At 40.2% G+C, this 22,569-nt stretch overlaps 1 protein-coding gene across 1 annotated transcript in view; it reads left to right on the forward strand.

Annotated features, from left to right (window-relative positions):
- The window catches only part of LOC148478190 (uncharacterized), a gene marked incomplete at its 3' end in the record, with an annotated part of 198,930 nt that overhangs the window by 93,381 nt on the left and 82,980 nt on the right, over positions 1–22,569 (forward strand). Inside the window, exons 37-46 of the mRNA XM_088455835.1 lie at positions 3,160–3,288; positions 5,513–5,641; positions 7,871–7,999; positions 10,209–10,337; positions 12,533–12,661; positions 14,801–14,929; positions 17,284–17,412; positions 19,577–19,705; positions 21,946–22,074; positions 22,380–22,502. Of these exons, the coding sequence (XP_088311961.1) occupies positions 3,160–3,288; positions 5,513–5,641; positions 7,871–7,999; positions 10,209–10,337; positions 12,533–12,661; positions 14,801–14,929; positions 17,284–17,412; positions 19,577–19,705; positions 21,946–22,074; positions 22,380–22,502 (1,284 nt within the window). The remainder of the gene's footprint in view (positions 1–3,159; positions 3,289–5,512; positions 5,642–7,870; positions 8,000–10,208; positions 10,338–12,532; positions 12,662–14,800; positions 14,930–17,283; positions 17,413–19,576; positions 19,706–21,945; positions 22,075–22,379; positions 22,503–22,569) is intronic.

A 22,569-nucleotide genomic window follows, 5' to 3' on the forward strand; every position in this document is an offset into this window, starting at 1 on the left:
TATCAATCTCACCCCTGGACCCCCATTTCTCTCTTCTTCCTCCAATAACAACCCCACCTTTGGACCCCCATCTCTCTCTTCTTCCTCCAATAACAACCCCACCCCTGCACCTCTGACTCTCTCTTCTCCCTCCAATAACAACCCCACCCCTGGACCCCCGTCTCTCTCTTCTTCCTCCAATAACAACCCCACCTTTGGCCCCCAATCTCTCTCTTCTTCCTCCAGTAACAACCCCACCCCTGGACCCCTGGCGCTTTCTTCTTCCTCCAATAATAACCCCACCACTGCGCCTCCGACTCTATTCTTCCTCAAATAACAACCCCACCCATGGACACCTGACTCTCTCTTCTTCCTCCAATAACAACCTGACCCCTGGACTCCCAGCTCTCTCTTCTTCCTCCAAAAACAGCCTCACCCCTGGACTCCCAGCTCTCTTCTTCCTCCAATAACAACCCCACCCCTGGTACCCCAGCTCTCTCTTCTTCCTCCAATAACAGCCTCACCCCTGGACGCAGCTCTCTCTTCTTCCTCCAATAACAACCCCACCCCTGGACCCCTGGCTCTATCTTCTACTTCCAATAACAACCCCACCCCTGGACTCCCAACTCTCTCTTCTACTTCCAATAGCAATCTCACCCCTGGACCCCCATTTCTCTCTACAGCTTCCAATAACATTCCTTATACTTTTAAAAGTGCTTTTGCAGCAATTTTCATAAAAAATTACTCCAAGACCATAAATTTACATTATTTTAGTAAGTAGATCTCATTTTCCATACTTGTAAAGGGAAATACGATCTGTTTCAGATTTACTAATAGAAATTGTGAAAAAATACCAGGAGGGAGACCTGCGATAATAACTTCCACCTACTCCAGCTCAGCCTTTCCTGTCTGCTGATAGGGAAAGCAGAGCCCAGAGTAGGCTTGTGTGATCAGCCTGTGTGTCTGATAGACCACTGGCTAATTACAAAGAAAAAATAATTAGAATAAAAAAGATAATAATAACACTTACCTGCACCAGATGTTGGTGATCAGTGAGCTCCTCAGCTCCATTGGCTTCAGCCAGCTAAATGCTGTGCTCCTGCTCTATGATCCCTGGGCAGCTGTTCTGTGTTGTAAACTGTGATGCTGGTTCACAACACAGAACAGCTGGCTGGGGTCATGGAGCAGGATCACAGCATTCAGCTGACCAGAGTCAAGCAGAAGATCACTGGATTACTGATCACTATACAGTTAAGAGTTAGCTAAGGGGCATTTCGCAGGGAGAGGTGGAGATTATGGAGAGGGGGGTAGCAGGTGGAGCATGTGTGGTCACACTCTCAGAGAAGTATTTGCAAAAAATACGCTAGTGAAGTGTGGGGAGAGGATTCGTAGGGACAGAGCTTTCTCGCAAGCTCTGTCTCTGCATGCTATAGTTTATACATCCTTGAGATGTATTCATTATCGCATTGCAAATTTGGGCAATATTATCACATCCCATCAGCATTCTGAGATGCAGACTGTGATAAATGTGCCCCTAAAGATGATATAAGGCAATAAAATGAAAACATGTGGTTAATTAAAGAGAGGAAGGCAAATAGAAGACTATTAACATTATGAAGACTCTTTAATAGCAAGCCAACTAAGGAGTATATTTACTAAAGTGAAGGTTTTCAGAAGTGAAGTTGTTGCCCATAACAACCAATCAGATTCTACGTATCATTTATCTAGCACCTTTTAGAAGATTTAATTTAGGAAAAAGAAAGAAAGAAAACTCATATTACCGTTTAGAATATAACAGCTAGAATGTGATCGATTGCTACTGGCAACAACTCCACTTCAAAAAACCTGCACTTTAGTAAATATACCCGCTATCATACATTTAAAGAATCACAACATTTACTGTCAATTCTGATAATACTGTATATTCTATGACACATACAATAAAATATATTATAGAACAGGTGCTAAAATAAATGGCCAGCTCACCAAAACCTTCACAGATGAAATCTATAGCACTTTTTTTTTATCATAATCACATATTTTCCTGGAGATTACTCAAGGTTTATCTTTTTCCTGTAGAACAATTGTGCAATTTTATTAATTATTCGGTTACTATATCTTGTTGCCTAGCTGGGTAAAATTTTTATTTCAAAAACTAAACAAATACAGTTTTACTATTGTCAGCTGCTGACCAAAAAATATATGAGTAAAAAGAAGATAATTCTGTTTTGTGAACAGTTGTCAATGGAACCAGTTTTTTTCAACAAGTCTTAAATTTGTTCAAATCAATAAGAGGATGTACATGGTGATTTGATCAATGCTATCAATTTGTTCAGTTTATGCTACTAGAAAAACAAATAGTTTTTGGAGCGTGGTTTTTCAGAACAATGCAGAATTCTTCTACAATAAATTGACTAGAATTTTTTCTTAACACACTTCAATTTAATGGTCATTTACAGAAAAAAAAAGTTGAACACTAACATTCTCATTTCAGACTTACCAAAAGTGCCTGGAGTGCAAGGGGTGGTTTTCCCATCTATTATGTCATGAGCTACTGTTTAGCTAAACCCAGAGTTTAACACATGAGCACTTAGCTTTGTGTTTGTAACCTAGAAAATGTGATATCATTTGATTTTCTTTGCAAAATTATGATTCAAAATATGATGTATTTGGATATACTTTACTGTTAAATCATCTGTGCAGAAATTTCATCAAGCTAATATCATCATAGCTAATATCACATTTAAAAATGAAAGTCATTCTACAATATAAAATATATCTTGCCACTGTAAAGATAATTACATTACAAAAGTACATAAAACTCTTCCTCATCCAACAAGATGTATTGTAATAAATGTATCTATTATAAATTTAGACCTGTCTAGTACATATGGGAACTAGGTTAAGTTATACAACTTGGTCCCACATACACTATTTTACTAAAATTGTAGTAAAAGGTTAACATAGCTCAGCTTATTGTACTGCTAACATCATTTTAATTTCTAAAATTTTATATTTCATATTTCTAAAAATATAATTATTATATAATATATTCATATTCGCTTCTATATATTCCAGCTCTGTTCAAAGAGATAATTTGAATATTGTATTTCCCTTGTAATGTAATTGAAACATAATATTCATGTTGCCTACTATATAATCCTTCTTCTGTTCAAACAGGTAATTCTGAATTTGGAGCTAAATTTGGCCAAGCACATGGTAGCCATGGGAAACATGGAGGCTTTAATATTAACTTAAAGGGTGGAAGCGAAGAATCTTCTGAGGAAGATAATACAAAAGAAATTAATGGTATGTAGAACTATTTACCATATTGTGAGATGTAATTGCAGTGAATTTATCATTTTAGGTCTAGTATATTTGGAAATAAGGATACTGTAGGTTTTATATGAGAGTCCTATCTATGTTATTAGGAGACACCATTTTAATAAATTCACAGTAAAACATAGACTTAACTCTACTTTATGTACTTAGAAATCCATTTGAATTGCCAACATCTAAAATACATAATTCCGCTATAGACCTAAATACAATGTAATATTCATGTTCCCTGTTCCTGATCTATACAAACAGCTAATTTTGGGGTTGATGGTAAATTTGGCCATGGACACGGCAGCCAAGAGAGTCATAGCAATGTGGATATTAAAATAAAGGGAGGAAAGTCCTCTGAGGAAGATAACACAAGCGGAACTTATGATGCATACACACGGGATGATCGACAACGATAACGACATCGCTGAATGATCTCCCTGTACCTTCCCAGAGTGCTGAATAATCGATATCGATCATCCAGCACACCACCAAACCACCAATGACAGACCAGCAACCCACGATCAATGATCGTGGGTCCCTATGTAGCCTGGTTGATATCGACAAGTTTGGCCTACATGCACGGGCAATGGTCGATATCATTATCGTCCATATGTGCCCGCGCATTGCTGGTCATTTGTGGGTTGGAAGGTACCAAAAAATGCACTTTATGAACGATAACGATATAATCAATATTGTTATTGTTCATATCGTGCATTTTTATCATACTGTGTGTATGCACCATAAGGGTATGTAACACTATTTATCATATTATAGGATATAATCGCATTGAATTTATCCATAAGATCTCTCTAGTATAGGTGAGGCCAAACTATGGCCCATTGACCAAACTCAGCCCAGCCCCTGCTAAAGTCTGCCCCCCCCCTGCCCCATCCGGAATGCCTTCGGAGCTTCGGACACCTCTGTCTAGACACTAGAAATAGTTTAACTGTTCATGGCAGCATGGCCCTGCGATGTCTCTTCTGGGCTGGAAAAAATCTACAGCTGCATGTGCTTTGAAAGCACTTAAGGAGGGAGGACTCTGTGGTGGCATTTAAGTGGTGGGACATTTAAGGGCTAGCACATACTGTAAGGGGGAAGCTCTGGGCTGGAATGTAGGTGTGAGATCTAGGCTAGAACATAAGGGGGAGCTCTGGGCTGAAACATAAGTGTAACATCTGGTCTGGAAAATAAGAAGGAGCTTTGGGTTGGAACAAAAGGGGGACTCTGAGTTGGCACATATGGAGGTGTCTGGACTGGAAAATAAGGGGGAGCTCTGGGTTGGAACATAAGGAGGCTCTGGGTTGACACATAAAGGGAGAGTCTGTGCTGGCACAGGCGGGGGTACTGTAGCTTGGAACATAAGTGGGGCTATGGGCTGGCACATATTCAAGTTGGGGCTCTGGGCTGTCACATGCACACTTAAGTGAGGGCTCCGGGATGGCATATCAGGGCATGACCTGGCATATAAAGACAAAAGGGAGGGCTCTGAGATGGCACATAAAGACACAAGGGTACTCTGAGATGGCATATAAAGACATGAGGGATCTTTGAGTACTTAGGCATATAGAGGTACATGACTGAGGGGGTTCTGAGGCTAGAATATGAAAAGGCATGAAAAGGGGGCTCTTTGTGGCATATTATCGTCTGGGACATTATGGAGTGCCATATTACCAATGTGGTAATTACAGTGTGGCCTAGTATCTATTGGAGATATTATGGTGTGGCATATCATTGATTCCGGTACTACTGTGTGATATATTATTGATTGTGCACTGCTATGAGGAATATTATCATTTGGGAACACTGCTGCGTGGCATATTATCAATTGGGGAGACTGCTGTGTAGCATATTATCAGTTGGGGAGACTGTTGTGTGCCATATAATGAATTGGGGAGACTGCTGTGTGGCATATTTTGAATTGGAGACTTGTTATACAAGTTGGTCCCACCCACACTATTTACTAAAATTGTAGTAAAAGGTTAACATAGCTCTGCTTATTGTACTGCTAACATTATTTTAATTTCTAAAATTTTATATTTCATATGTGTTCTAAAAATATGATTATTATATAATATATTCATATTTGCTTCTGATATTGCTGCTCTGTTCAAAGAAGTAATCTGCATATTGTATTTCCCTTGTAATATAATTGAAACATAATATTCATGTTGCCTACTATATAATCCTTCTTCTGTTCAAACAGGTAATTCTGAATTTGGAGCTAAATTGGGCCAAGCACATGGTAGCCATCGGAAACATGGAGGCTTTAATATTAACTTAAAGGGTGGAAGCGAAGAATCTTCTGAGGAAGATAATACAAAAGAAATTAATGGTATGTAGAACTATTTACCATATTGTGGGATGTAATTGCAGTGAATTTATCATTTTAGGTCTAGTATATTTGGAAATAAGGATACTGTCGGTTTTATATGAGAGTCCTATCTATGTTATTAGGAGACCCTATTTTAATAAATTCACAGTAAAACATAGACTTAACTCTACTTTATGTACTTATAAATCCATTTGAATTGCCAACATCTAAAATACATAATTCCGCTATAGACCTAAATACAATGTAATATTCATGTTCCCTGTTCCTGATCTGTACCAACAGCTAATTTTGGGGTTGATGGTTAATTTGGCCATGGACACAGCAGCCAAGAGAGTCATGGCAATGTGGATATTAAAATAAAGGGAGGAAAGTCCTCTGAGGAAGATAACACAAGCGGAACTTATGGTGCATACACACGGGATGATCGACAACGATAACGATATCGCTGAATGATCTCCCTGTACCTTCCCAGAGTGCTGAATAATCGATATCGATCATCCAGCACACCACCAACCCACCAATGACGGACCAGCAACCCACGATCAACGATCGTGGGTCCCTATGTAGCCTGGTTGATATCGACAAGTTTGGCCTACATGCATGGGCAAAGGTCGATATCATTATCGTCCATATGTGCCCGCGCATTGCTGGTCATTTGTGGGTTGGAAGGTACCATAAAATGCACTTTATGAATGATAACGATATGATCAATATCATTATTGTTCATATCGTGCATTTTTATCGTACCGTGTGTATGCACCATAAGGGTATTTAATACTATTTATCATATTGTAGGATATAATCGCAGTGAAATTATCCATAAGATCTCTCTAGTATAGGGGCGGCCAAACTATGGCCCATTGACCAAGCTCAGCCCAGTTCCTGCTAAAGTCTGCCTCCCCTTTGCCCCATTTGGGATTCCTTCGGAGCTTCGGACACCACTGTCTAGACTCCAGAAATAGTTTAACTTTTCATGGCAGCATGGCCCTGCGATGTCTCTTCCACACTGGCTAAATCTACAACTGCATGGGCTTTGAATGCACTTAAGGAGGGAGGACTCTGTGGTGGCATTTAAGTGGTGGGACATTTAAGGGCTGGCACATACTGTAAGGGGGAAGCTCTGGGCTGGAATGTAGGTGTGAGATCTAGGCTAGAACATAAGGGGAAGCTCTGGGCTGAAACACAAGTGTAACATCTGTTCTGGAAAATAAGAAGGAGCTTTGGGTTGGAACAAAAGGGGGACTCTGAGTTGGCACATATGGAGGTGTCTGGACTGGAAAATAAGGGGTTGCTCTGGGTTGGAACATAAGGAGGCTCTGGACTGACACATAAAGGGAGAGTCTTTCCTGGCACAGACTGGCGTACTCTAGCTTGGAACATAAGTGGGGCTCTGGACTGGCACATATTGAAGTAGGGGCTCTGGGCTGGCACATGCACACTTAAGTGAGGGCTCTGGGATGGCATATCAGGGCATGACCTGGTATATAAAAACAAAAGGGAGGGCTCTGAGCTGGCACATAAAGAAACTAGGGGACTCTGAGTTGGCATATGAAGAAATGAGGGATCTTTGAGTACTTAGGCATATAGAGGTACATGACTGAGGGGGCTCTGAGGCTAGCATATGAAAAGGCATGAAAAGGATGCTCTTTGTGGCATATTACTGCTGGGACATTATGGTGTGCCATATTACTAATGTGGTAATTACAGTGTGGCCTAGTATATATTGGGGATATTATGGTGTGGCATATTATCTATTGGGGATATTATGGTGTGGCATACTATCTATTGGGGATATTATGGTGTGGCATATTCTTGATTCAGGTACTACTGTGTGGTATATTATTGATTGTGCACTGCTATGAGAAATATTATCATTTGGGAACACTGCTGTGTGGCATATTATCAGTTGTGAACACTGCTGTGTGGCATATTAATAATTAGAGACTTGTTATACAAGTTGGTCCCACCTACAGTATTTTACTAAAATTGTAGTAAAAGGTTAACATAGCATAACTTTTTGTACTGTTAACATAATTTTAATTTCTAAAATTTTATATTTCATATTTGTTCTAAAAATATGATTATTATATAATATAGTCATATTTGCTTCTATATACAGTATTCCTGCTCTGTTCAAAGAGGTAATCTGAATATTGTATTTCCCTTGTAATATAATTGAAACATAATATTCATGTTGCCTACTATATAATCCTTCTTCTGTTCAAACAGGTAATTCTGAATTTGGAGCTAAATTTGGCCAAGCACATGGTAGCCATGGGAAACATGGAGGCTTTAATATTAACTTAAAGGGTGGAAGCAAAGAATCTTCTGAGGAAGATAATACAAAAGAAATTAATGGTATGTAGAACTATTTACCATATTGTGGGATGTAATTGCAGTGAATTTATCATTTTAGGTCTAGTATATTTGGAAATAAGGATACTGTAGGTTTTATATGAGAGTCCTATCTATGTTATTAGGAGACACTATTTTAATAAATTCACAGTAAAACATAGACTTAACTCTACTTTATGTACTTATAAATCCATTTGAATTGCCAACATCTAAAATACATAATTCCGCTATAGACCTAAATACAATGTAATATTCCTGTTCTCTGTTCCTGATCTGTACAAACAGCTAAATTTGGTGTTGATGGTAAATTTGGCCATGGACACGGCAGCCAAGAGAGTCATGGCAATGTGGATATTAAAATAAAGGGAGGAAAGTCCTCTGAGGAAGATAACACAAGCGGAACTTATGGTGCATACACACAGGACGATCGACAATGATAACAATATTGCTGAATGATCTCCCTGTACCTTCCCAGAGTGCTGGATGATCGATATCAATCATGCAGCACACCACCAACCCACCAATGACAGACCAGCAACCCGCGATCAACGATCGTGGGTCCCTATGTAGCCTCGTTGATATCGACAAGTTTGGCCTACATGCATGGGCAACGGTCGATATCATTATTGTCCATATGTGCCCGCGCATTGCTGGTCATTTGTGGGTTGGAAGGTACCATAAAATGCACTTTATGAATGATAACGATATGATCAATATCATTATTGTTCATATCGTGCATTTTTATCGTACTTTGTGTATGCACCATAAGGGTATTTAATACTATTTATCATATTATAGGATATAATCGCAGTGAAATTATCCATAAGATCTCTCTAGTATAGGGGCGGCCAAACTATGGCCCATTGACCAAACTCAGCCCAGCTCCTGCTAAAGTCTGCCCCCCCCTTTGCCCCATCTGGGATTCCTTCGGAGCTTAGGATACCTCTGTCTAGACTCCAGAAATAGTTTAACTTTTCATGGCAGCATGGCCCTGCGATGTCTCTTCCACACTGGCTAAATCTACAGCTGCATGGGCTTTGAATGCACTTAAGGAGGGAGGACTCTGTGCTGGCATTTAACTGGTGGGACATTTAAGGGCTGGCACATACTGTAAGGGGGAAGCTCTGGGCTGGAATGTAGGTGTGAGATCTAGGCTAGAACATAAGGGGAAGCTCTGGGCTGAAACACAAGTGTAACATCTGGTCTGGAAAAGAAAAAAGGAGCTTTGAGTTGGAACAAAAGGGGGACTCTGAGTTGGCACATATGGAGGTGTCTGGACTGGAAAATAAGGGGTTGCTCTGTGTTGGAACATAAGGAGGCTCTGGACTGACACATAAAGGGAGAGTCTTTCCTGGCACAGACTGGCGTACTCTAGCTTGGAACATAAGTGGGGCTCTGGGCTGGCACATATTCAAGTAGGGACTCTGGGCTGGCACATGCACACTTAAGTGAGGGCTCCGGGATGGCATATCAGGGCATGACCTGGTATGAGCTGGCACATAAAGAAACTAGGGGACTCTGAGTTGGCATATGAAGAAATGAGGGATCTTTGAGTACTTAGGCATATAGAGGTACATGACTGAGGGGGCTCTGAGGCTAGCATATGAAAAGGCATGAAAAAAGGGCTCTTTGTGGCATATTACTGGCTGGGACATTATGGTGTGCCATATTACCAATGTGGTAATTACAGTGTGGCCTAGTATCTATTGGGGATATTATGGTGTGAGATATTATCTATTGGGGATATTATGGTGTGGCATATTATCTATTTTGGATATTATGGTGTGGCATATTCTTGATTCAGGTACTACTGTGTGGTATATTATTGATTGTGCACTGCTATGAGGAATATTATCATTAGGGAACACTGCTGTGTGGCATATTATCAGTTGTGAACACTGCTGTGTGGCATATTAATAATTAGAGACTTGTTATACAAGTTGGTCCCACCTACAGTATTTTACTAAATTTGTAGTAAAAGGTTAGCATAGCACAACTTATTGTACTGCTAACATAATTTTAATTTCTAAAATTTCATATTTCATATTTGTTCTAAAAATATGATTATTATATAATATAGTCATATTTGCTTCTATATACAGTATTACTGCTCTGTTCAAAGAGGTAATCTGAATATTGTATTTCCCTTGTAATGTAATTGAAACATGATATTCATGTTGCCTACTATATAATCCTTCTTCTGTTCAAACAGGTAATTCTGAATTTGGAGCTAAATTTGGCCAAGCACATGGTAGCCATGGGAAACATGGAGGCTTTAATATTAACTTAAAGGGTGGAAGCAAAGAATCTTCTGAGGAAGATAATACAAAAGAAATTAATGGTATGTAGAACTATTTACCATATTGTGGGATGTAATTGCAGTGAATTTATCATTTTAGGTCTAGTATATTTGGAAAAAAGGATACTGTCGGTTTTATATGAGAGTCCTATCTATGTTATTAGGAGACACTATTTTAATAAATTCACAGTAAAAAAGACTTAACTCTACCTTATGTATTTATAAATCAATTTGAATTGCCAACATCTAAAATACATAATTCCACTATAGACCTAAATACAATGTAATATTCATGTTCCTTGTTCCTAATCTGTACAAACAGCTAATTTTGGGGTTGATGGTAAATTTGGCCATGGACACGGCAGCCAAGAGAGTCATGGCAATGTGGATATTAAAATAAAGGGAGGACAGTTCTCTGAGGAAGATAACACAAGAGGAACTTATGGTGCATACACACGGGACGATCGACAACGATAACGATATCGCTAGAATGATCTCCCTGTACCTTCCCAGAGTGCTGGATGATCGATATCGTTCATGCAGCATACCACCAACCCACCAATGACGGACCAGCAACCCATGATCAATGATCGTGGGTCCCTAGGTAACCTGGTTGATATCGACAAGTTTGGCCTACATGCACGGGCAATGGTCGCTATCATTATTGTCCATATGTGCCAGCGCATCGCTGGTCATTTGTGGGTTGGAAGATACCAAAAAATGCACTATATCAAAGATAACGATATGATCAATATCGTTATTGTTCATATCGTGCATTTTTATCATACTGTGTGTATGCACCATAAGGGTATGTAACACTATTTATCATATTATAGGATATAATCACAGTGAATTTATCCATAAGGTCTCTCTAGTATAGGGGTGGCCTTACTATGGCCCATTGACCAAACAAAGCCCAGCCCTTGCTAAAGCCTGCCCCCACTCCCCTGCCCCATCCGTGATTCTTTCAGAGCTTCAGACACCTCTGTCTAGTCCCAAGAAATAGTTTACCTTTTCATGGCAGCATGGCCCTGCGATGTCTCTTCCACACTGGCTAAATCTACAGCTGCATGTGCTTTGAATGCATTGAAGGAGGGAGGACTCTGTGGTGGCATTTAAGTGGTGGGACATTTAAGGGCTGGCACATACTGGAAGGGGGAAGCTCTGGGCTGGAATGTAGGTGTAAGATCTATGCTAGAACATAAGGGGGAGCACTGGGCTGAAACATAAGTGTAACATCTGGTCTGGAAACTAAGAACGAGCTTTGGTTGGAACAAAAGGGGGACTCTGAGTTGGCACATATGGAGGTGTCTGGACTGGAAAAAAAGGGGTTGCTCTGGGTTGGAACATAAGGAGGCTCTGGACTGACACATAAAGGGAGAGTCTTTCCTGGCACAGACTGGCGTACTCTAGCTTGGAACATAAGTGGGGCTCTGGACTGGCACATATTCAAGTAGGGGCTCTGGGCTGGCACATGCACACTTAAGTGAGGGCTCTGGGATGGCATATCAGGGCATGACCTGGTATATAAAAACAAAAGGGAGGGCTCTGAGCTGGCACATAAAGAAACTAGGGGACTCTGAGTTGGCATATAAAGACATGAGGGATCTTTGAGTACTTAGGCATATAGAGGTACATGACTGAGGGGGCTCTGAGGCTAGCATATGAAAAGGCATGAAAAGGGTGCTCTTTGTGGCATATTACTGGCTGGGACATTATGGTGTGCCATATTGCCAATGTGGTAATTACAGTGTGGCCTAATATCTATTGGGGATATTATGGTGTGGCATATTATCTATTGGGGATATTATGGTGTGGCATATTATTGATTCAGGTACTACTGTGTCGTATATTATTGATTGAGCACTGCTATGAGGAATATTATCATTTGGGAACACTGCTGTGTGGCATATTATCAATTGGGGACACTGCTGAGTGGCATATTACGAATTGGAGACTTGTTATACAAGTTGGTCCCACCTACAGTATTTTATTAAAATTGTAGTAAAAGGTTAACATAGCTCAACTTATTGTACTGCTAACATAATTTTAATTTCTAACATTATATTTTTCACATTTGTTCTAAAAATATGATTATTATATAATATAGTCATATTTGCTTCTATATATTCCTGCTCTGTTCAAAGAGGTAATCTGAATATTGTATTTCCCTTGTAATATAATTGAAACATAATATTCATGTTGCCTGCTATATAATCCTTCTTCTGTTCAAACAGGTAATTCTGAATTTGGAGCAAAATTTGGCCAAGCACATGGTAGCCATGGGAAACATGGAGGCTTTAATATTAACTTAAAGGGTGGAAGCGAAGAATCTTCTGAGGAAGATAATACAAAAGAAATTAATGGTATGTAGAACTATTTACCATATTGTGGGATGTAATTGCAGTGAATTTATCATTTAAGGTCTAGTATATTTGGAAATAAGGATACAGTAGGTTTTATATGAGAGTCCTATCTATGTTATTAGGAGACACTATTTTAATAAATTCACAGTAAAACATAGACTTAACTCTACTTTACGTGCTTATAAATCCATTTGAATTGCCAACATCTAAAATACATAATTCCGCTATAGACCTAAATACAATGTAATATTCATGTTCCCTGTTCCTGATCTGTACAAACAGCTAATTTTGGGGTTGATGGTAAATTTGGCCATGGACACGGCAGCCAAGAGAGTCATGGCAATGTGGATATTAAAATAAAGGGAGGAAAGCCCTTTGAGGAAGATAACACAAGCGGAACTTATGGTGCATACACACGGGACAATCGACAACGATAACGATATTGCTGAATGATCTCCCTGTACCTTCCCAGAGTGCTGGATGATCGATATCGATCATCGTGCACACCACCAACCCACCAATGACGGACCATGTAGCCTGGTTGATATCGACAAGTTTGGCGTACATGCACGGGCAATGGTCTATATCATTATTGTCCATATGTGCCCGCGCATCGATGGTCATTTGTGGGTTAGAGGATACCAAAAATGCACTTTATGAATGATAACGATATGATCAATATCGTTATTGTTCATATAATTCATTTTTATCGTACCGTGTGTATGCACCATAAGGGTATGTAATACTATTTATCATATTATAGGATATAATCACAGTGAATTTATCCATAAGGTCTCTCTAGTATAGGCGCGGCCAAACTATGGCCCGTTGACCAAACTCAGCCCAGCCCCTGCTAAAGTCTGCCGCCCTCCACTAGCCCCATCCTGGATTCCTTCGGAGCTTCGGAACACCTCTGTCTAGACTCCAGAAATAGTTTAACTTTTTATGGCAGCATGGCCCTACGATGTCTCTTCCGTGCTGGCCAAATCTACAGCTGCATGTGCTTTGAATGCACTTAAGGAGGGAGGACTCTGTTCTGGCATTTAAGTGGTGGGACATTTAAGGGCAGGCACAAACTGTAATGGGGAAGTTCTGGGCTGGAATGTAGGAGTGAGATCTAGTCTAGAACAAAAGGGGGAGCACTGGACTGAACCATAAGTGTAACATCTGTTCTGGAAAATAAGAAGGAGCTTTGGGTTGGAACAAAAGGGGGACTCTGAGTTGGCACATATGGAGGTGACTGGAATGGAAAATAAGGGGGAGCTCTGGGTTGGAACATAAGGAGGCTCTGGGCTGAAACATAAAGGGAGAGTCTTTCCTGGCACAGACGGGTGTACTCTAGCTTGGAACATAAGTGGGGCTCAGGGCTGGCACATATTCAAGTAGGGGCTCTGGGCTGCACATGCACACTTAAGTTAGAGCTCTGGGATGGCATATCAGGGCATGACCTGGTATATAAAAACAAAAGGGAGGGCTCAGAGCTGGTACATAAAGATACAAGGGGACTCTGAGATGGCATATAAAGACATGAGGGATCTTTGAGTACTTAGACATATAGAGGTACATGACTGAGGGGGCTCTGAGGCTAGCATATGAAAATGCATGAAAATGGGGCTCTTTGTGGCATATTTCTGGCTGGGACATTATGGTGTGCCATATTACCAATGTGGTAATTACAGTGTGGCCTAGTATCTATTGGGGATATTATGGTGTGGCATATTATTGGTTCAGGTACTACTGTGTGGTATATTATTGATAGTACACTGCTATGAGGAATATTATCATTTGGGAACACTGCTGTGTGGCATAATATCAATTGTGAACACTGCTGTGTGGCATATTATGAAATGGAGACTTGTTATGCAAGTTGGTCCCACATACAGTATTTTACTAAAATTGTAGTAAAAGGTTAACATAGCTCAACTTATTGTACTGCTAACATAATTTTAATTTCTAAAATTTTATATTTCATATTTGTTCTAAAAATATGATTATTATATAATATATTAATATTCGCTTCTTTATACAGTATTCCTGCTCTGTTCAAAGAGGTAATCTGAATATTGTATTTCCCTTGTAATATAATTGAAACATAATATTCATGTTGCCTACTATATAATCCTTCTTCTGTTCAAACAGGTAATTCTGAATTTGGAGCTAAATTTGGCCAAGCACATGGTAGCCATGGGAAACATGGAGGCTTTAATATTAACTTAAAGGGTGGAAGCAAAGAATCTTCTGAGGAAGATAATACAAAAGAAATTAATGGTATGTAGAACTATTTACCATATTGTGGGATGTAATTGCAGTGAATTTATCATTTTAGGTCTAGTATATTTGGAAATAAGGATACTGTAGGTTTTATATGAGAGTCCTATCTATGTTATTAGGAGACACTATTTTAATAAATTCACAGTAAAACATAGACTTAACTCTACTTTATGTACTTATAAATCCATTTGAATTGCCAACATCTAAAATACATAATTCCGCTATAGACCTAAATACAATGTAATATTCATGTTCCCTGTTCCTGATCTGTACAAACAGCTAATTTTGGGGTTGATGGTAAATTTGGCGATGGACACGGCAGCCAAGAGAGTCATGGCAATGTGGATATTAAAATAAAGGGAGGAAAGTCCTCTGAGGAAGATAACACAAGCGGAACTTATGGCGCAAACACACGGGACAATCGACAACGATAACGATATCGCTGAATCATCTCCCTGTATCTTCCCAGAGTGCTGGATGATCGATATCAATCATGCAGCACACCACCAACCCACCAATGATGGACCAGCAACCCGCGATCAACGATCGTGGGTCCCTTTGTAGCCTCGTTGATATTTCGACAAGTTTGGCCTACATATACGGGCAATGGTCGATATCATTATTGTCCATATGTGCCCGCGCATGGCTGGTCACTAGTGGTTTGGAAGATACCAAAATATGCACTTTATGAAAGATAACGATATGATCAATATCGTTATTGTTCATATTGTGCATTTTTATCGTACTGTGTGTATGCACCATAAGGGTATGTAATACTATTTATCATATTATAGGATATAATCACAGTGAATTTATCCATAAGGTCTCTCTAGTATAGGTGCGGCCAAACTATGGCCCGTTGACCAAACTCAGCCCAGCCCCTGCTAATGTCTGCCCCCCTCCACTAGCCCCATCCAGGATTCCTTCGGAGCTTCGGAACACCTCTGTCTAGACTCCAGAAATATTTTAACTTTTCATGGCAGCATGGCCCTACGATGTCTCTTCCGTGCTGGCCAAATCTACAGCTGCATGTGCTTTGAATGCACTTAAGGAGGGAGGACTCTGTGCTGGCATTTAAGTGGTGGGACATTTAAGGGCTGGCACAAACTGTAATGGGGAAGTTCTGGGCTGGAATGTAGGAGTGAGATCTAGTCTAGAACATAAGGGGGAGCACTGGACTGAACCATAAGTATAACATCTGTTCTGGAAAATAAGAAGGAGCTTTGGGTTGGAACAAAAGGGGGACTCTGAGTTGGCACATATGGAGGTGTCTGGAATGGAAAATAAGGGGGAGCTCTGGGTTCGAACATACGGAGGCTATGAGCTGACACATAAAGGGAGAGTCTGTGCTGGCACAGGCGGGGGTACTGTAGCTTGGAACATAAGTGGGGCTCTGGGCTGGCACATATTCAAGTAGGGGCTCTGGGCTGGCACATGCACACTTGTGAGGGCTCTGTGATGGCATATCAGGGCATGACCTGGCATATAAATACAAAAGGGAGGGCTCTGAGCTGGCACATAAAGACACAAGGGGACTCTGAGTTGGCATATAAAGACATGAGGGATCTTTGAGTACTTAGGCATATAGAGGTACATGACTGAGGGGGCTCTGAGGCTAGCACATGAAAAGGCATGAAAATGGGGCTCCTTGTGCTAGCCTCAGAGCCCCCTCAGTCATGTACCTCTATATGCCTAAGTACTCAAAGATCACTCATGTCTTTAAATGCAACTCAGATTCCGCTTGTGTCTTTATGTGCCAGCTCAGAGCCCTCCCTTTTGTATTTATATGCCAGGTCATGCCCTGATATGCCATCCCATTACTGGCTGGCACATTATGGTGTGCCATATTACAAATGTGGCAATTACAGTGTTGCCTGGTATCTATTGGGGATATTATGGTGTGGCATATTATCTATTGGGGATATTATGGTGTGGCATATTATTGATTCAGGTACTGCTGTGTGGTATATTATTGATTGTGCACTGCTGTGAGGAATATTATCATTTGGGAACACTGCTGTGTGGCATATTATCAATTGGGGACACTGCTGAGTGGCATATTATGAATTGGAGACTTGTTATATAAGTTGGTCCCACATACAGTATTTTACTAAAATTGTAGTAAAAGGTTAACATAGCATAACTTATTGTACTGCTAACATAATTTTATTTTCTAACATGTTATATTTCATATTTGTTCTAAAAATATGATTATTATATAATATATTCATATTCGCTTCTATATATTCCTGCTCTGTTCAAAGAGGTAATCTGAATATTGTATTTCCCTTGTAATATAATTGAAACATAATATTCATGTTGCCTACTATATAATCCTTCTGTTCAAACAGGTAATTCTGAATTTGGAGCTAAATTTGGCCAAGCACATGGTAGCCATGGGAAACATGGAGGCTTTAATATTAACTTAAAGGGTGGAAGCGAAGAATCTTCTGAGGAAGATAATACAAAGGAAATTAATGGTATGTAGAACTATTTACCATATTGTGGGATGTAATTGCAGTGAATTTATCATTTTAGGTCTAGTATATTTGGAAATAAGGATACTGTCGGTTTTATATGAGAGTCCTATCTATGTTATTAGGAGACACTATTTTAATAAATTCACAGTAAAACATAGACTTAACTCTACTTTATGTACTTAGAAATCCATTTGAATTGCCAACATCTAAAATACATAATTCCGCTATAGACCTAAATACAACGTAATATTCATGTTCCCTGTTCCTGATCTGTACAAACAGCTAATTTTGGGGTTGATGGTAAATATGGCCATGGGGACGGCAGCCAAGAGAGTCAAGGCAATGAGGATATTAAAATAAAGGGAGGAAAGCCCTCTGAGGAAGATAACACAAGCGGAACTTATGGTGCATACACACGGGACGAACGACAACGATAACGATATCGCTGAATGATCTCCCTGTACCTTCCCAGAGTGCTGGATAAGCGATATCGATCATCCAGCACACCACCAACCCACCAATGACGGACCATGTAGCCTGGTTGATATCGACTAGTTTGGTGTACATGCACCAGCAATGGTCGATATCATTATTGTCCATATGTGCCCGCGCATCGCTGGTCATTTGTGGGTTAGAGGATACCAAAAATGCACTTCATGAATGATAACTATATGATCAATATCGTTATTGTTCATATCATTCATTTTTATCGTACCGTGTGTATGCACCATAAGGGTATGTAACACTGTTGATCATATTATAGGATATAATTGCAGTGAATTTATCCATAAGGTCTCTCTAGAATAGGGGCGGCCAAACTATGGCCCGTTGACTAAACTCAGCCCAGCCCCTGCTAAAGTCTACCCCCCCTCCACTGCCCCATCCAGGATTCCTTCGGAGCTTCGGAACACCTCTGTATAGACTCCAGAAATAGTTTAACTTTTCATGGCAGCATGGCCCTACGATGTCTCTTCTGTGCTGGCTAAATCTACAGCTGCATGTGCTTTGAATGCACTTAAGGAGGGAGGACTCTGTGGTGGCATTTAAGTGGTGGGACATTTAAGGGCTGGCACAAACTGTAATGGGGAAGTTTGGGGCTGGAATGTAGGAGTGAGATCTAGGCTAGAACATAAGGGGGAGCACTGGGCTGAACCATAAGTGTAACATCTGGTCTGGAAAATAAGAAGGAGCTTTGGGTTGGAACAAAAGGGGGACTCTGAGTTGGCACATATGGAGGTGTCTGGACTGGAAAATAAGGGGGAGCTCTGGGTTCGAACATACGGAGGCTATGGGCTGACACATAAAGGGAGAGTCTGTGCTGGCACAGGTGGGGGTACTGTAGCTTGGAACATAAGTGGGGCTCTGGGCTGGCACATATTCAAGTAGGGGCTCTTGGCTGGCACATGCACACTTTTGAGGGCTCTGGGATGGCATATCAGGCCATGACCTGGCATATAAAGACAAAAGGGAGGGCTCTGAGCTGGCACATAAAGACACAAGGGGACTCTGAGTTGGCATATAAAGACATGAGGGATCTTTGAGTACTTGGGCATATAGAGATACATGACTGAGGGGGCTCTGAGGCTAGCACATGAAAATGCATGAAAAGGGGGCTCTTTGTGGCATATTACTGGCTGGGACATTATGGTGTGCCATATTACCAATGTGGTAATTACAGTGTGGCCTAGTATCTGTTGGGGATAGTATGGTGTGGCATATTATCTATTGGGGATATTATAGTGTGGCATATTCTTGATTCAGGTACTACTGTGTGGTATATTATTGATTGTGCACTGCTATGAGGAATATTATCATTTGGGAACACTGCTGTGTGGCATATTATCAATTGGGGACACTGCTGAGTGGCATATTATGATTTGGAGACTTGTTATACAAGTTGGTCCCACCTACAGTATTTTACTAAAATTGTAGTAAAAGGTTAACATAGCACAACTTATTGTACTGTTAACATCATTTTAATTTCTAACATGTTATATTTCATATTTGTTCTAAAAATATTATTATTATATAATATATTAATATTCGCTTCTATATATTCCTGCTCTGTTCAAAGAGGTAATCTGAATATTGTATTTCCCTTGTAATATAATTGAAACATAATATTCATGTTGCCTACTATATAATCCTTCTTCTGTTCAAACAGGTAAATCTGAATTTGGAGCTAAATTTGGCCAAGCACATGGTAGCCATGGGAAACATGGAGGCTTTAATATTAACTTAAAGGGTGGAAGCGAAGAATCTTCTGAGGAAGATAATACAAAAGATATTAATGGTATGTAGAACTATTTACCATATTGTGGGATGTAATTGCAGTGAATTTATAATTTTAGGTCTAGTATATTTGGAAATAAGGATACTGTCGGTTTTATATGATAGTCCTATCTATGTTATTAGGAGACACCATTTTAATAAATTCACAGTAAAACATAGACTTAACTCTACTTTATGTACTTATAAATCCATTTGAATTGCCAACATCTAAAAAATATAATTCCGCTATAGACCTAAATACAATGTAATATTCATGTTCCCTGTTCCTGATCTGTACAAACAGCTAATTTTGGGGTTGATGGTAAATTTGGCGATGGACACGGCAGCCAAGAGAGTCATGGCAATGTGGATATTAAAATAAAGGGAGGAAAGTCCTCTGAGGAAGATAACACAAGCGGAACTTATGGTGCATACACACAGGACGATCGGCAACGATAACTATATTGCTGAATGATCTCCCTGTACCTTCCCAGAGTGCTGGATGATCGATATCAATCATGCAGCACACCACCAACCCACCAATGACGGACCAGCAACCCGCGATCAACGATCGTGGGTCCCTATGTAGCCTGGTTGATATTGACAAGTTTGGCGTACATGCATGGGCAAAGGTCGATATCATTATTGTCCATATGTGCCCGCACATTGCTGGTCATTTGTGGGTTGGAGGGTACCATAAAATGCACTTTATGAATGATAACGATATGATCAATATCATTATTGTTCATATTGTGCATTTTTATCGTACTGTGTGTATGCACCATAAGGGTATTTAACACTATTTATCATATTATAGGATATAATCCCCGTGAATTTATCCATAAGGTCTCTCTAGTATAGGGGCGGCCAAACTATGGCCCACTGACCAAACTCAGCCCAGTCCCTGCTAAAGTCTGTCCCCACCCTTGCCCCATCTGGGATACCTTCGGAGCTTCGGACACCTCTGTCTAGACTCCAGAAATATTTTAACTTTTCATGGCAGCCTGGCCCTGCGATGTCTCTTCCTGCGCTGGCCAAATCTACAGCTGCATGTGCTTTGAATGCACTTAAGGAGGGAGGACTCTGTGGTGGCATTTAAGTGGTGGGACATTTAAGGGCTGGCACATACTGTAAGGGGGAAGCTCTGGGCTGGAATGTAGGTGTGAGATCTAGGCTAGAACATAAGGGGGAGCTCTGGGCTGAAACATAAGTGTAACATCTGTTCTGGAAAATAAGAAGGAGCTTTGGGTTGGAACAAAAGGGGGACTCTGAGTTGGACATATGGAGGCGTCTGGACTGGAAAATAAGGGGGAGCTCTGGGTTGGAACATAAGGAGGCTCTGGGCTGACATATAAAGGGAGAGTCAGTGCTGGCACAGGCTGGGGTACTCTAGCTTGGAACATAAGTGGGGGCTCTGGGCTGGCACATATTCAAGTAGGGGCTCTGGACTGGCACATGCACACTTAAGTGAGCTTTCTGGGATGGCATATCAGGGCATGACCTGGCATATAAAGACAAAAGGTAGGGCTCTGAGCTGGCACATAAAGACACAAGGGTACTCTGAGTTGGCATATAAAGACATGAGGGATCTTTGAGTACTTAGGCATATAGAGGTACATGACTGAGGGGGCTCTGAGGCTAGCATATGAAAAGGCATGAAAAGGGGGCTCTTTGTGGCATATTACTGGCTGGCACATTATGGTGTGCTATATTACCAATGTGGTAATTACAGTGTTGCCTAGTATCTATTGGGGATATTATGGTGTGGCATATTATCTATTGGGGATATTATGGTGTGGCATATTATTGATTCAGGTACTACTGTGTGGTATATTATTGATTGTGCACTGCTATGAGGAATATTATCATTTGAGAACACTGCTGTGTGGCATATTATCAATTGGAGACACTGCTGTGTGGCTTATTATGAATTGGAGACTCTGCTGTTTGTCATATTATGCATCTCAATAGAGCGACCAAAATTGAAATCTAAAATCATTCAAAATACATTTATTTTAAGATATTTTTATAGTTTTAGTGTTTCTTAGAATAAGACTTACCTAATTGCTGGCGGGTTATCTGTAAGACAAGATTTTGTTGCCCTTCGTCCAAAGTCAGTTTCTTAATATGCCAGTCCAAGGAAAAAGTTTGGACGCTACTGATCAAGAATATCTGGTGACAATAATAGGTTTTATATGTTAGTCCTATCTATATTTGTCATATTACCTTCTATATACAGTAATCTTACTCATATTCAAACAGGTAAATTTGGGTTTGGAGCTAAGTTTGGCCAAGAACATGGTGACCATGGGAAACATGGCGGCTTTGATATTAACATAAAGGGCGGAAGCGAAAAATCATCTGAGGAAGATAAGACGAAAGATATTGAGGGTATATAGCACAATTTATCATATTACGGGATGTAACTGCAATGGATTTATCCTTAGTCATGTTAGGTCTAGTATATCTGGAAACAAGGATATTGTTCTGTAGGTTTCCATGTGAGTCCTACAGTATCTATGTTACTAGGAGACACTATTTTACTAAACTCATAGTAAAACATAAACTTAACTCTACTTTCTGTCCTTTCAAATCTAGTCTAATTGTCATCATCTAAAATATATAATTCCACTGTACACCTAATTACAATGTAATATCCCTGCTCCCTTCCATATATTCCTACTCTGTTCAAACAGGTAACTTTGGGTTTGGAGGTCAATTTGGCCATGGACATGGGAGCCAAGATAATCATGGAAATGTGGATATTAAAGTAAACGGTGGAAAGTCCTCTGAGGAAGATAACATAAGTGGAAACAAGGGTATGTAGAACTATATAGCCACCTGTCTAGTATAAATGGGATTGGGGCTCGGTTATCCATGCTGGTG

Source organism: Taudactylus pleione, unplaced genomic scaffold (genome assembly GCF_031769625.1).
Source record: "Taudactylus pleione unplaced genomic scaffold, aTauple2 ptg000672l, whole genome shotgun sequence".
Lineage (NCBI taxonomy): Eukaryota > Metazoa > Chordata > Amphibia > Anura > Myobatrachidae > Taudactylus > Taudactylus pleione.